Source organism: Lontra canadensis, unplaced genomic scaffold, assembly GCF_010015895.1.
Source record: "Lontra canadensis isolate GAN:19392208 unplaced genomic scaffold, GSC_riverotter_1.0 scaffold35, whole genome shotgun sequence".
NCBI lineage: Eukaryota > Metazoa > Chordata > Mammalia > Carnivora > Mustelidae > Lontra > Lontra canadensis.
This window is the reverse complement of record NW_022631029.1, coordinates 7,140,656-7,152,044: the sequence shown is the minus strand read 5'-3', so window position 1 is coordinate 7,152,044 and position 11,389 is coordinate 7,140,656. Positions and strand designations below refer to the sequence as shown.

General features: G+C 53.4%; 1 protein-coding gene and 1 long non-coding RNA gene across 6 annotated transcripts in view; one reads left to right on the top strand and one right to left on the bottom strand.

The window, feature by feature from the left end:
• Positions 1-1,120, bottom strand: part of LOC116873832 — a 2,678-nt gene extending 1,558 nt beyond the window's left edge. Inside the window, exons 1-3 of the long non-coding RNA XR_004383900.1 lie at positions 1,015-1,120; positions 879-934; positions 709-796 (exon numbers count right to left, since the gene is read on the bottom strand). This is a non-coding gene — a long non-coding RNA (uncharacterized LOC116873832). The remainder of the gene's footprint in view (positions 1-708; positions 797-878; positions 935-1,014) is intronic.
• Positions 1,121-1,180: 60 nt separating this feature from the next.
• CCDC51 (coiled-coil domain containing 51) lies at positions 1,181-9,637 on the top strand. Of its 5 annotated transcripts, XM_032867951.1 has the most exons (6): positions 1,199-1,249; positions 5,244-5,426; positions 5,603-5,725; positions 6,668-6,987; positions 8,007-8,171; positions 8,649-9,637. In XM_032867951.1, exons 4-6 carry the CDS (start codon positions 6,676-6,678, stop codon positions 9,402-9,404), a joined length of 1,233 nt encoding a protein of 410 aa, XP_032723842.1. In that variant the 5' UTR covers positions 1,199-1,249; positions 5,244-5,426; positions 5,603-5,725; positions 6,668-6,675; the 3' UTR covers positions 9,405-9,637. The 5 variants fall into 5 exon arrangements, with proteins under 5 accessions (XP_032723840.1, XP_032723841.1, XP_032723842.1 ...); XM_032867950.1 differs by lacking the exon at positions 5,244-5,426 and having other exon boundaries at positions 1,192-1,249; XM_032867952.1 differs by lacking the exons at positions 1,199-1,249; positions 5,244-5,426 and adding an exon at positions 3,130-3,715.
• The last annotated feature ends 1,752 nt before the right edge of the window (positions 9,638-11,389 follow it).

Here is an 11,389-nt window from a genome sequence, read left to right as displayed (position 1 = left end):
TGACAGACAGAGATCACAAGTAGGTAGAGAGGCAGGCGGAGAGAGAGGAGGAAGCAGGCTCCCCGCCAAGCAGAGAGCCCGATGCGGGGCTCGATCCCAGGATCCTGGGACCATGACCCGAGCTGAAGGCAGAGGCTTCAACCCACCGAGCCACCCAGGCGCCCCAAAAAATCTTTTGATATGTAAGTAATTCTTTCTACATAATGAAAAGAGGCAGAATGGTGAGTGGGGGATTAGATTAAAATAGCATATAGCACAATAACACATTAAGGAGCCTGGGCTCTATGTTTAGGCGCACCTGTAAGTGAAGACTCAAGATGCAAAAGAATTTATTAGAATTAGCAATATGAGCGATGAAGTCAAGAAATGTTTTAAGCAAAAACAGTGAAATACGAATTTGGGGCAAGAAATAGCGGACAATATTTGGAAATTCAACTCTACGACTTTGTGTCTAAGGTACACGAATTTCGGTATTTCCATTTCTGCCGCTTCCCCAAAGACAGACCAGACTGCCTGGAAGAAAAGCGATTTCATTTCCAAAGATGGTCTGGCTTCCTCCCCTTCCCGCTGCTGCGAATCGAAGCCTGGCGGGGTCGGTCCGCCGTAGCGGAGGCGAGGACCTCACCAATGAGGCAGGAAATGGACCAGGATGATTGATGCTCAGAGCGTTAGCCCGGCTTGAGCTCACTCTACTCGGTCCTCACTTACCCAGAGGACCCTTCCCCGCAGCCTTCGCTTTTAGCTCCTCGAGTTTCTTCTGCTCCTCCTTCTGTTTCTGCTTGAATGCCTTATCTTCCTAGGGAGAGGCAGACAGGGTTCACGCCAGGCAAATTTCCCAGTCCCTCCGCACCCGCCCACGCCTCCGCGCTCGCCCTCACCTCATCCATCTCCTTGGCCTGTTTCTTGGGCTGCTTCAGGGGCTTCTTCTTGCCACCTGTGGGCGACACAAGCATGCTCAGTTCAGTCCCCACCGGGCCCTGTCCCTCTCTGCCCTGCCACCCCCCGCACACTCACCTTCGCGGCCGGACATGGCGCCTGCCGCCCCTTCCCCAGACCCTGCCACCGGAAGCGGAGCTCCCCTTCCCACCCCCGGCGCCTATACTTCTACGCGAGCCCTCTGATTGGCTCCTAGTCAGGAAGCTGCCCTCCCGCTGCCGGAAGCAACTCTGGGGGCGGGCATTAAAGGGTCAGAGATCTACTGAGTGGCGGGCGCTCTGTTTGGGTTGCAGTTCCCGCGTTGGGTCGCCAGGTACGAGGTGGGGGTTGGCTTGCCGGGGGAGGGTCCGGAAGCCAGGAGGGGTGCTTAACCGGAAGGTGCTAGGCCTGGGACCGTGCAGGGGGAAAGCATTGGGGGTAGAACGAAGGGCGCGTGCTGAGGCGGTGAAGTTCCGCGCATTCCTGGAACCGAGGAAAGGACGCATGGGTGGAGAGAGATAGGAGGGAGGTGACAGAATTGTGGGCGGGGGCTAGATAACTGGTTGTAAAGTTTTGGAAACCACCGGAAGGAGTTTGGATTTTATAGTAGAGCCGGCTTAGGACTTTTTGCAAATTCTGTTTATTCATTTAGTGCTTTTTTGTTGAGTATGTACTATATGCAGATAGTATTATAGGCACTGAGGATGCAGCAGTGAACAAAACAATGCCTACCCTGGCAGAGCTGATGTTCTGGTGGGTGAGACAGCCCTTAAGCAAAGTAAATAAGTGAAACACATATCGCAGGTCATGTACGTACGTGCATGGAGAAAAATAAAGCAGACAAAGTGGGTAGCGTGCTGGGATGGGAGGGCATGGCAGTGACATTTGAGCAGGACTTAGAAAAGAGAAGGGAGCAAACAGTGCAGATAGCAAGCCACTGATGTGGAGATCCTGCTGTGGGGTTGGCCTAGTGTGTTCCAGCAACACCAAGAAAGTCCATGCGTGGTAATTACCTGAAGGGTGTGCTAGCTAACTTTATTGTGGTACACGTTTAGCAATATATATATATATATCAAGTGTATTGAGTCATCACGTGTGTATCTTAAACTTACACAGTGCTATATATAATTTATATGCAATAAAGCTGGGGGGAGTAAGGTCCATATGATTGGAGGAGAGTGAGAAGATTGAGAGCCAGGAAGTGGATTCCCTGGAGACCATGGAAAGAATTTTGACTTTTACATTAAGAGAGATGAGGAACCATTGGAAAGTTTGAGCAGAGAGAGACATGGTTTGGGTTGTGTGTTTTGCTTTTTTTTAAAAAAGATTTTATTTATTTATTTGACAGACAGAGATCACAAGTAGGCAGAAGGAAGCAGGCTCCCCGCTGAGCAGAAAGCCCGATGCCGATGCCGGGCTCGGTCCCAGGATGCTGAGATCATGACCTGAGCTGAAGGCAGAGGCTTTAACCCACTGAGCCACCCAGGAGCCTGGGTTGTGTTTTGAAAGGACTACTGACTGCTTTGTTCACCATAGACTGTAGGGGCTAGAGTAGAAGCAGGGAGACATTGTTAGTCACTGGGACAAGGTGGTAGCAGTGGCAAGGATAAGAGGAGGGGGGATTTTGTTTTTAGAAAGGAAGTTTGGACTTGAAGTTTCCATCAACCAAGATGGAGAAGGCTGTGGAAAAGGCAAGTTGGAAAGGGAAGTTAAGATCCCCAATCTTCTAAGCAGGGATGTGGATTAAGCAGCTAGGTAAACGAGCCTGGAATCTACAGGAGAGGTCTGGGCTGGAAAAATCAGAGCATAGTTGATAGTTTTTTAAAGTAATGGTTTTGGCAGGGAGGAAGGGTGGGGGCACTTGGCTGGCTCAGTCAGTGGAACGTGTGACTCTTAATCTTGAAGTCATGAGTTTGACCCCCACGTTGGGTATAGAGATTACTTTTTAAAAAAAGTAATAGTTGGGGCACCTGGATGGCTCAGTGGGTTAAACCTCTGCCTTCAGCTCAGGTCATGGTCTCAGTGTCCTGGGATCAAGCCCTGCATCAGGCTCTCTGCTCAGCGGGGAGCCTGCTTCCCCCTCTCTCTCTGCCTGCCTCTCTGCCTACTTGTGATCTCTCTGTCAAATAAATAAATAAAAATCTTTAAAAAAAAGTAATAGTTTTATCGAGATACAACTTACATACCATACAATTCACTTATTTAATGTGTACAGTTCAGTGGTTTTAGTGTATTCACAGTGTTGTTCAACCATCACTATAATTAATTTTATAACATTCTAGTAGATGGCTTTTAAAGCCATGGGACTGGATGAGAGAGGAGTCCGAGGACCCTGCCCTGCAGCACTCTATGTGAAGAGGTTCAGGAGATGAGTGGGGCCGAGTGTGGAAGGTATTTCAAGGAGGAGGAAGGTGGCATGAATCCCAGGCTGCTGATAGGCCAAGTAAGAGGAGGATTGAGAGCTGATCACTGGATTTAGTAATGTGGAAGTGACCTGGACAAGAGCATTTCCAGTGGCATGGTGGTTTCAAGGGCTGCATCAGAGAGGGTTTTCAGAGAGGATGGGAGAGGAGGAACTGGAGAGAGCCAAGTGCTGACAATCCATCAAGGAGTTTGGCTGTACAGAGGGACAGAGAAGTGGGGCTATTCCTGGAGGGATGTCTGATCAATTAGTGAGTAGTGTCAGCTGGGGAGGGTGCACGGGACCTGGGGCACAGCTTGTTCTTCCTAGAGCATGAATTCTTCATCCCGAAGAGCAAGAGAGAAGGTAGAAACTGGACAGATACTGGCAGGTGGGAAGGTATGGTAGGAGTTTAGAGAAGTTGTCTTCCAATTTTTAAGTATTTTCTTAGTGAAAAATGAAGCAAGCCATCAGCTGCACGTGAGGAGGAGGTATGGGTGTGGAGGTTTATAGGATGGGCAGTTGGTAGGAGACGGTCACCTGGGTAGAATTGGAAAATTGATTTGGAGGGGCAAGGTTCTGAACTTGGCCCTCAAGACCCTTATTAATGTGGCCTCTGTTTACCTCTTCAGCCTCTCCTCTGCCCACTCTCCTTTCCTCTGCTGTCTTCCAACTACACCGGCTGCCTTTTAGGTTTTAGATGACCCCAAGTACCTCTCCACTTTGCCCCCTCTGGCAGGGACTCCTTACCTGTGTTGACTGAGGGCCTGTGAGATGTTTGAGTGGGGAGAGGCTGGGTGGGTGAGAGGAGGGACTAGAACAGAGAAAAAACTTGAGTCCTTTCCTCACACAGCAACGTCTCTGCTGTGACCAAGCTTATGTTGTAGCGAGGGGCTTGGCAACATGCGAAGAAGGCAAATATGTGTCTGATGGAGACAGATAAACCTGGTGGCCCAGGAGGGAATGGTCAAGGAAGGCTTTGCCATGAGGTGATATCTGAGCCAAGACCTACAAGTCAGGGTGAGCCGCCTGGAGCTGAGGAGGAAGCAGCAGGGTTGGGTTTCGCGTGTTTGGGTGCCTGTAGTGGAGGTCAGGGGCAGAGAGGAGGAAGGGGATGACGGTCAAGAGGAGTGGGGCTTGTTGCCCACTGGCAGGACTGGTGTTCATGGCAAGTGAGATGGGAGCTGTCGGGGGTGCAGGAGGGTTTGAACCAAGGATATGCAATGATGAATTAACAGAGCCTCAGGTTGTGAGGAATGGCTCTGAGCAGCAGGGAGGAAGCCAGGACAGACAGAAGGACGTAGCTGTCATCGCTGCCAGGGTTGAGTGACCCTCCTGGCTTCCAGGAGTGTGTGGCTGGTAGAGGAGGAGCTGAGAAAGGAGGCTGAGAAGGTTGGAGGAAGCTGAGAGGGGTAGTGACTTCAAAAAGACAGGGTGTTGAAAGCTGCAGAGATTTGGGGAAGAAATCTGGGAAGTGCTTGCTGAATCCAGCAAGGTAGAAATTTTGCAGGGTTGGAGGGGCAGGGAGCAACCTTGAGGTGGAATGGGATCAGGATAGAATGGGGGCAGAGGAAGTAGTGACAGCTAAGGTGGACACCTTTCTGGTGAGTTGCTGAAAAGGACAGGGCTGTGCTTGGTGGTGCTGCAAGTCTGTGTGCTTTGCTTTGCTCTGGAGTCCACCCACAGAATTGTGGGGTCACAGCTCAGTGCAGTGGGTGCTGGCCTTGAGGCCTCCCAGGCTAGCTCAACCCCTGGGTCATGGATGTTGTGTGCTTTCTTGGGCCTTGGGGATGGGGTCCGGGGTCCGGGATCCGGGGGCGGCACCAGCTTGGAAGCAGTGTCACAGGAATGTCCCCTTCTGTGGCTCTCAGCTCAGACCCGCTTTGGGCAGGAGGCATATCCCTATTCAAGCAACTTTGTTTTCTAGAGGGCCTGAGCTTCTCCAAGCACAGCACAAGAGGGAGGAGGCTGGGATGCTGTGGGCTGGTCTCCGTTACATCCAGAAGCCACTTTCTTCATCCCTGGAGCTGCAGTCTTCCTGTCCACAGCTCCCACTGCTTTTCTCTCTGGCCCGGTTGTTTGGCCACTAGGTGTCACTCTTACAGCCAGAGTCAGTACTTGAGGGCTGGGGTGGGGGGGGGAGGTGCTGGCTAGGAGAGGGAGTGCTGGCCTAGGTGTGCCGTGAGCAGTGGTCACCTGGCCTCTCTTGGGGTCCTCAGCGTCCTCGCTGCTCTTGGGCTTAGGCAAGGACTGACTGGGTAATGGGAGTTTCCCTGTGCTCTTTAGGTAACAAGAAGTGGGTGTCATTGGGGCCCACGCATCAAAGCAAGGTTGAAAAGAGAAATATTAAAGAAACCTAACCTGTAGAGCATGACTGAGGTTGGAGAGGCGGGAGAAAGCTTACGGAAGGTGAGGATTGTGACATGGAGCTGGGAGCCTGGACAGCCTAGGCTCAGAGCACATAGGAGAAGGGCTCATGTAAACCTAAGAAAAGCTCTCCTCTGTAAAGAGATCTGGGCGTTTTGTTTTGTTTACTTTTTCTTCTGGGATTACCTTTTCAGAAGACTGCTGAGGAGGGAGTTTTCTGCCTTGGGATATGAACAACCTATGTTCTCGAACATAGAGCAAAACTCTGCTTCCCCAGTGCTGTGGCTGCCCTCGGTGTCTGGACCGTTGGTTTTGATGGCCTTTTACAGAAATCTTTCCCTGAAACCCCCCTCAGTTCCACAGTTTCCCCGGGAGTCTTTATGAACCTCTGTGGGTTTTTTTTTTTTTTTTAAGATTTTATTTATTTATTTGACAGAGATCACAAGTAGGCAGAGAGGCAGGCATAGAAAGAGGGGGAAGCAGGCTCCCTGCTGAGCAGAGAGCCCGATGCGGGACCCGATCCTAGGACCCTGAGATCATGACCTGAGCCAAAGGCAGAGGCTTTAACCCACTGAGCCACCCAGGCACCCCTCCTCTGTGGGGTTTTGTCAGCATGGGCACAGCTCAGGTTTGAGAATTTGCTTTGACATTATCAGACAACCGGGCACCAGGCTTCTCATCTGAGTCGCAACAGAGACCTAGGGGATGTGGGGAAGGCGGATGAAATGTGAGCGTCTGGTGGCTTTGCGGAGGGAGGTGGAAGGCATGATCTCCTAAATATCGTCTTCCCTGCCCTGTTCTCCCCTGAGTTGTCTGGGAGCACCCGCGGCTATAGTGGCTGCAGTCGCCTGGCACAACAGAGTAACACTCAGTTTGGACTCCTCTACTGATATTTGTTCAGAACTGCCCCTGGGCCCTACAGTCTGACTCAGGCCCAGCCTTTCTCAGCTGTGAGCTGATCTGTCTGTCATCCCCCCACCACAGATCTCCTGATGACAGGGCGCAGCACCGCGTTTACCACTCGGCACATCATGGGTGTGCGCCGTGTGCTGGAGCGGAGAGGCCTCCTTGGAAGGGACCTCTTTATGACCAGGACTCTCTGCAGCCCAGGCCCTCGCCAGCCCAGAGAGAAAGGACCTGAGGAGGTGGCCCTGGGGTTGTACCACCGCCTCACTGCCCTGGGAAGAGCCCTGGGGCACGACATTCGTCAGCGAGCGTCCTCCACGGCCACGACTTGGTGGGACAGATATGAAGAGTTTGTCGGACTCAATGAGGTTCGAGAGGCCCAGGGAAACGTGACCGAGGTGAGGAGGGAAGTTGGGGTGCTGGGCCCTGCCTTCTGACTCGGGAAATGTGGCCTGAGGCTTCTGCCAGATCATCACCAGCCACATGGTCCTGGGAAGTCATGCCCGCATTTGCCTTTTCTCGAACGAATACTATTCATAGAGGGATTTGACTCATGTCTCACGTGACACCTGGGTTTGATAGCTCCACCTGGGGTGGAGCTTTCTGTGTAACCATGTTCACCTACCCCGAAAACAGGTTTCTGTGTACCGGTCAGTCCCCGGCCATTGACATCCATTGTGTTAGGCCAGAGGACACTTCCCACGTGGTGTCTTCGGGGTTGGTGAGGACGTTACGGTGTCCTCAAAGCCCTGTGTGGAATTAGAACAGCCCCGGTGAAGGTGCAGGCCCAGGGCCAGGGCAGCATCGTACGCTGAGCTGGAAAGACCTGCCTGTGGCTGTGAAGCTCTTGGTGGCAATGGAAACGCCTTCTGTCACCTCTGTTCCTGCTCCTGCCCAGTGCATACCAGGCTAGTGAAGAGGCAAGAATATGGGGTTCGTGGGAGGTTTTGAGGCACCGTACTGTCTCTCCCCTTGGAGGTCATGACCTTGCTGAGCTGGCGTTTCTGGGTCTGTAACATGGAGACATGGAGGTCACGGCCCTGCCTCTGGTGGCCTCCTTGTGAGATACAGCTAAGATAACGTACGTGGAGCAGCTCAGGAACTTGGGTTCCACCTCTTTGTGGTTTGCATCAGACTAGAGTTAACTGGATTTTGTGTGTAGTGTTCCTTATTTCCCAGTTTCTCAGGAGCACATTATTTCTACTTGAACGGATAAATCTGCAGATTCTGATGGGTATGGCCCCGGGGCTGCACTTTGAGGACCGCTGGGTGAGCCAGGATTTTGTGTCTGAGGGACTCTTTTCCACCCTTTCGCACCGACACCCCCACTCACCTCAGCCACAGCCTTGTAGGGCACGGAGCTAAGCCTGTGTGGGTATGGAGGGAAGCGAGATGGCCTCCGTCGTTCCCTCTGCAGGCAGAGAAAGTGTTCATGGTGGCGCGAGGGCTTGTCCGAGAGGCTCGGGAAGACTTGGAAGTTCACCAGGCCAAGCTGAAGGAGGTGAGGGACCGCTTGGACCGCGTCTCCAGAGAGGATAACCAGTACCTAGAACTGGCTACACTGGAGCACAGGATGCTGCAGGTACAGGCAGCTCGGGAGGCAGCCCCTCCTTGCCGGGCAGCGACTCTGGTTTGGCAGGTCATGGAGGGGCAAGGTGAGAACACTCACTAGCCTGTGGTCAGAGGTCTGGTGAGGAGGTAAACCTCCTCACTGAGCCCCAGGCTTCTGGACCCTATCCACCGACTTCGTCCTGGAGTTAGCAGTCCAGGGCAGTATAATCTGGGTCTCACGGAGGGAGCACCGTGGAGGAGGGACTGGCCCAGAGAGGACATTCTGTAGACCCAGCACTGCTGGGTTAGAAGGTAGTATGGCTCATCTTGACCACCCGCCATTGCTTTGCTCCCTGTCCCGACTGGGTTTACTCTGCCTTCGGTCACCCAGCAGGTTTTCGGAGCACGGGGTCTGTGCTGGGCTGAGGCTGGGCCCCAGGAGCGTCTGCTCGTGGCTACTGCTGCCGGGCCCCCTTGCTGCTTTGTAACACAGCTTTTGCTTCTGCAGGAGGAGAAGAGGCTTCGTGCAACCTATCTGCGTGCTGAAGACTCAGAGCGAGAGAAGTTCTCCCTTTTCTCTGCCGCTGTGCGGGAAAGTCACGAGAAGGAGCGCACTCGAGCTGAGAGAACCAAGAACTGGTCCCTCATTGGGTCAGTCCTGGGGGCCCTGATTGGCGTGGCTGGCTCCACCTATGTGAATCGGGTGCGGCTACAGGAGCTGAAGGCCTTGCTCTTAGAGGCACAGAAGGGGCCTCTGAGCCTCCAGGAGGCCATCCGAGAACAGGCATCCAGCTACTCCCTCCAGCAGAGGGACCTCCACGACCTCATGGTAGACCTAAGGGGCCTGGTACGAGCTGGGCCTGGGCAGAGCCCTGGGGCCCAGGCAGGTACTTCCCCCACCCGAGACAGAGACACGGATGTCCTTTCAGCCGCCTTGAAAGAGCAGCTCAGCCATTCCAGGCAGGTCCGTTCCTGTCTAGAGGGTTTACGAGAGCGGCTTGATGGCTTGGAAAAGACGTTCAGCCAGACGGCTGAGGTGGTTCAGCTTGCAAAGGCTGCAGTGCATCCAGGCCTGGTGGAGCCAGCAGATGGGGCTCTGCCCGGCTCCTTGCTGGAGCAGGGGAACATGATCCTGGCACTCTCGGGCATGGAGCAGAGGTTAGAAGCCCAGGTCAACAGGAACACCATCTACAGCACGCTGATCACCTCTGTGACATTTGTGGCCGCGCTGCCTGTGCTCTACATGCTGTTCAGGGCTAGCTAGCCCCTGGACCCTCCTCCAGAGGCCCTGAGGGGATACGTGTGGCTGTGGATTTAGAGAATCCCAACAATGAAGTGAGCCTTTGGGGTGCACGCAGCCTCACCCTGAGGCTGAGCACCATCTGTGTGGCTGACCAGCGGGCATACTTTGCTTTCTAGAAAATGCTCCCTTATGTTAATTATCAAAACTCTATGCTAATGTCCAATTAAAATGTCTTTGGGTTTGTGTTACTTAAAGCAGCTTACATCAGACAGAGTTTTTCTTGTTCAAGACAGATTTGGGATTCGAGGGTTGGGTCTGGAATTACGTACCCCGCCCCCCACCCCATTTAGTTCCTCTCTCACCTCCTTTTGGTCTCATCCTAACTTCAGGACCATATTGGATGTACTTACCCTTGAGGCCTGGGTGTTTGTTTTGGATTGCCTGGCCTGGCCTCTGCTTGCCTGACCTTCCTGTGTCAGATAGCCTGGGGGGTTCCAGTGAGTGGAATCTGGTACACTCACTGCTGACCGTGGTTTCTGCCGTTTCTGGATTACTTTCTCTGCAGGGGTGGGGAGAACCTTCTGGTTCTAACACTGGAGGGACGATCAGAAGGGGGGGGTAGGGATCAGGGGAATGGTTGATAAATATTGATGGGGACATAATTAGAGATTGGTGGCCAGTTTGGGTCCCTGTGCAGAGAGAGCTTTGGGCAGCCCAGTGTGCTGCTAGAGCTAGATGTCCTTCCATACACAGCCTACGGACTGCCTGTACACAGGCAGAGCTTACCCCATCAGCAGTATGATCTAAATGGCAAAGATGGGGAGGCGCCTCCCAGAGTTAGGAGGTGCAGTGGGGGGCATGGGGCTGGGTTGGGTGGTGGGTGGACTGCCTGGAAACCCCTGGCCAGTCCCTTTTCAGAGAAAAGCAAACTTTGACCTCCTGGGCTAAACAGCCATGGATGGCCTTGTGTCCATGGATGGCCTTGTGTGTCCTTGAGTAAACAGGAACAGCCAGGAAATACTCCGTCCTCCCTGCAGGTCCGGAAAAGCCACTCCTTTCTGAGCCTGAGCGGGCGGAGGTATGTAGATCTGTGGGGAGGGGCTCCTATGGGCTGGGACTTGTTTGCCGGGGCCTGCATGGAGCCCACTCTCAGCAGGGGCCTGTGAAGCCAGTAGGGTTTCCTGTGCTGTGCCCTTCCTCCTCTGAGCCTGTGGTCAGGCTTGGGCTGTGAGCCTCTGAGCACCTGGTGCCTTGGTCATTTGGTCATTCCATTCTTGACCTTGTTTTCTTTGTGTAATGTAATGGCTCCTCAGGATGGCATGGGATGAAATGACCTCTGTTTGTGGGATGTTCACCTGCCAAATGGGGGTAGGAGGTGTCATATTTGTGTACAGATAAGGGGTGCTGTGGGGTTTGGAAGTCCCGTGTACCCTTTGGCGTGAAGTAGGTCCTAAAGGGTGTACAGTTGAGTGAATGGATTTCAGGAGGGGAGAATTCCAGGTATGTGGGAGGGCTCCCCCCACTCCCCACAAGCTGCGCAGGCAGAAAGCCAAGGGGACTGAGGTGGTGATGGGTGTGGGGGAGGGGTGGAGGGCCTGGGGTCTCTGATGCCAGGGATAAGGGAACTGGGAAGGGGGTGCTGTGCTGGTGCAAGGATCCAGGTGCTCAAAGTAGGGGTGGAGGAAAGGGAGTGACATGAGAAGTTGGTGAGAGAGAAATTGGAAGGCAGAGTTGGGTAGATGGAAGTTACAGCAGACTCTTGATGGGAGGGGTGGTGGCAGGTGGCAGGAGAGCCCCTGTGGTGTTGGCTCTTTGGACAGTAGCCAGTGTGGGTGACCTAGACCTTCTGGTTGAGGCTCTCCATAGCCTGTGGAGACTATGGGGGTTTACAGGGTGATATGTGTGTGTGACAAATTTTGCCTCCCAGGAGGCTATCCCAGTGTGCCTTGAGCCAAAGGATGGGCCAGGTCCTGGCTCCTGAGTTCGCAGTGGGCAGGTCAGGCTGT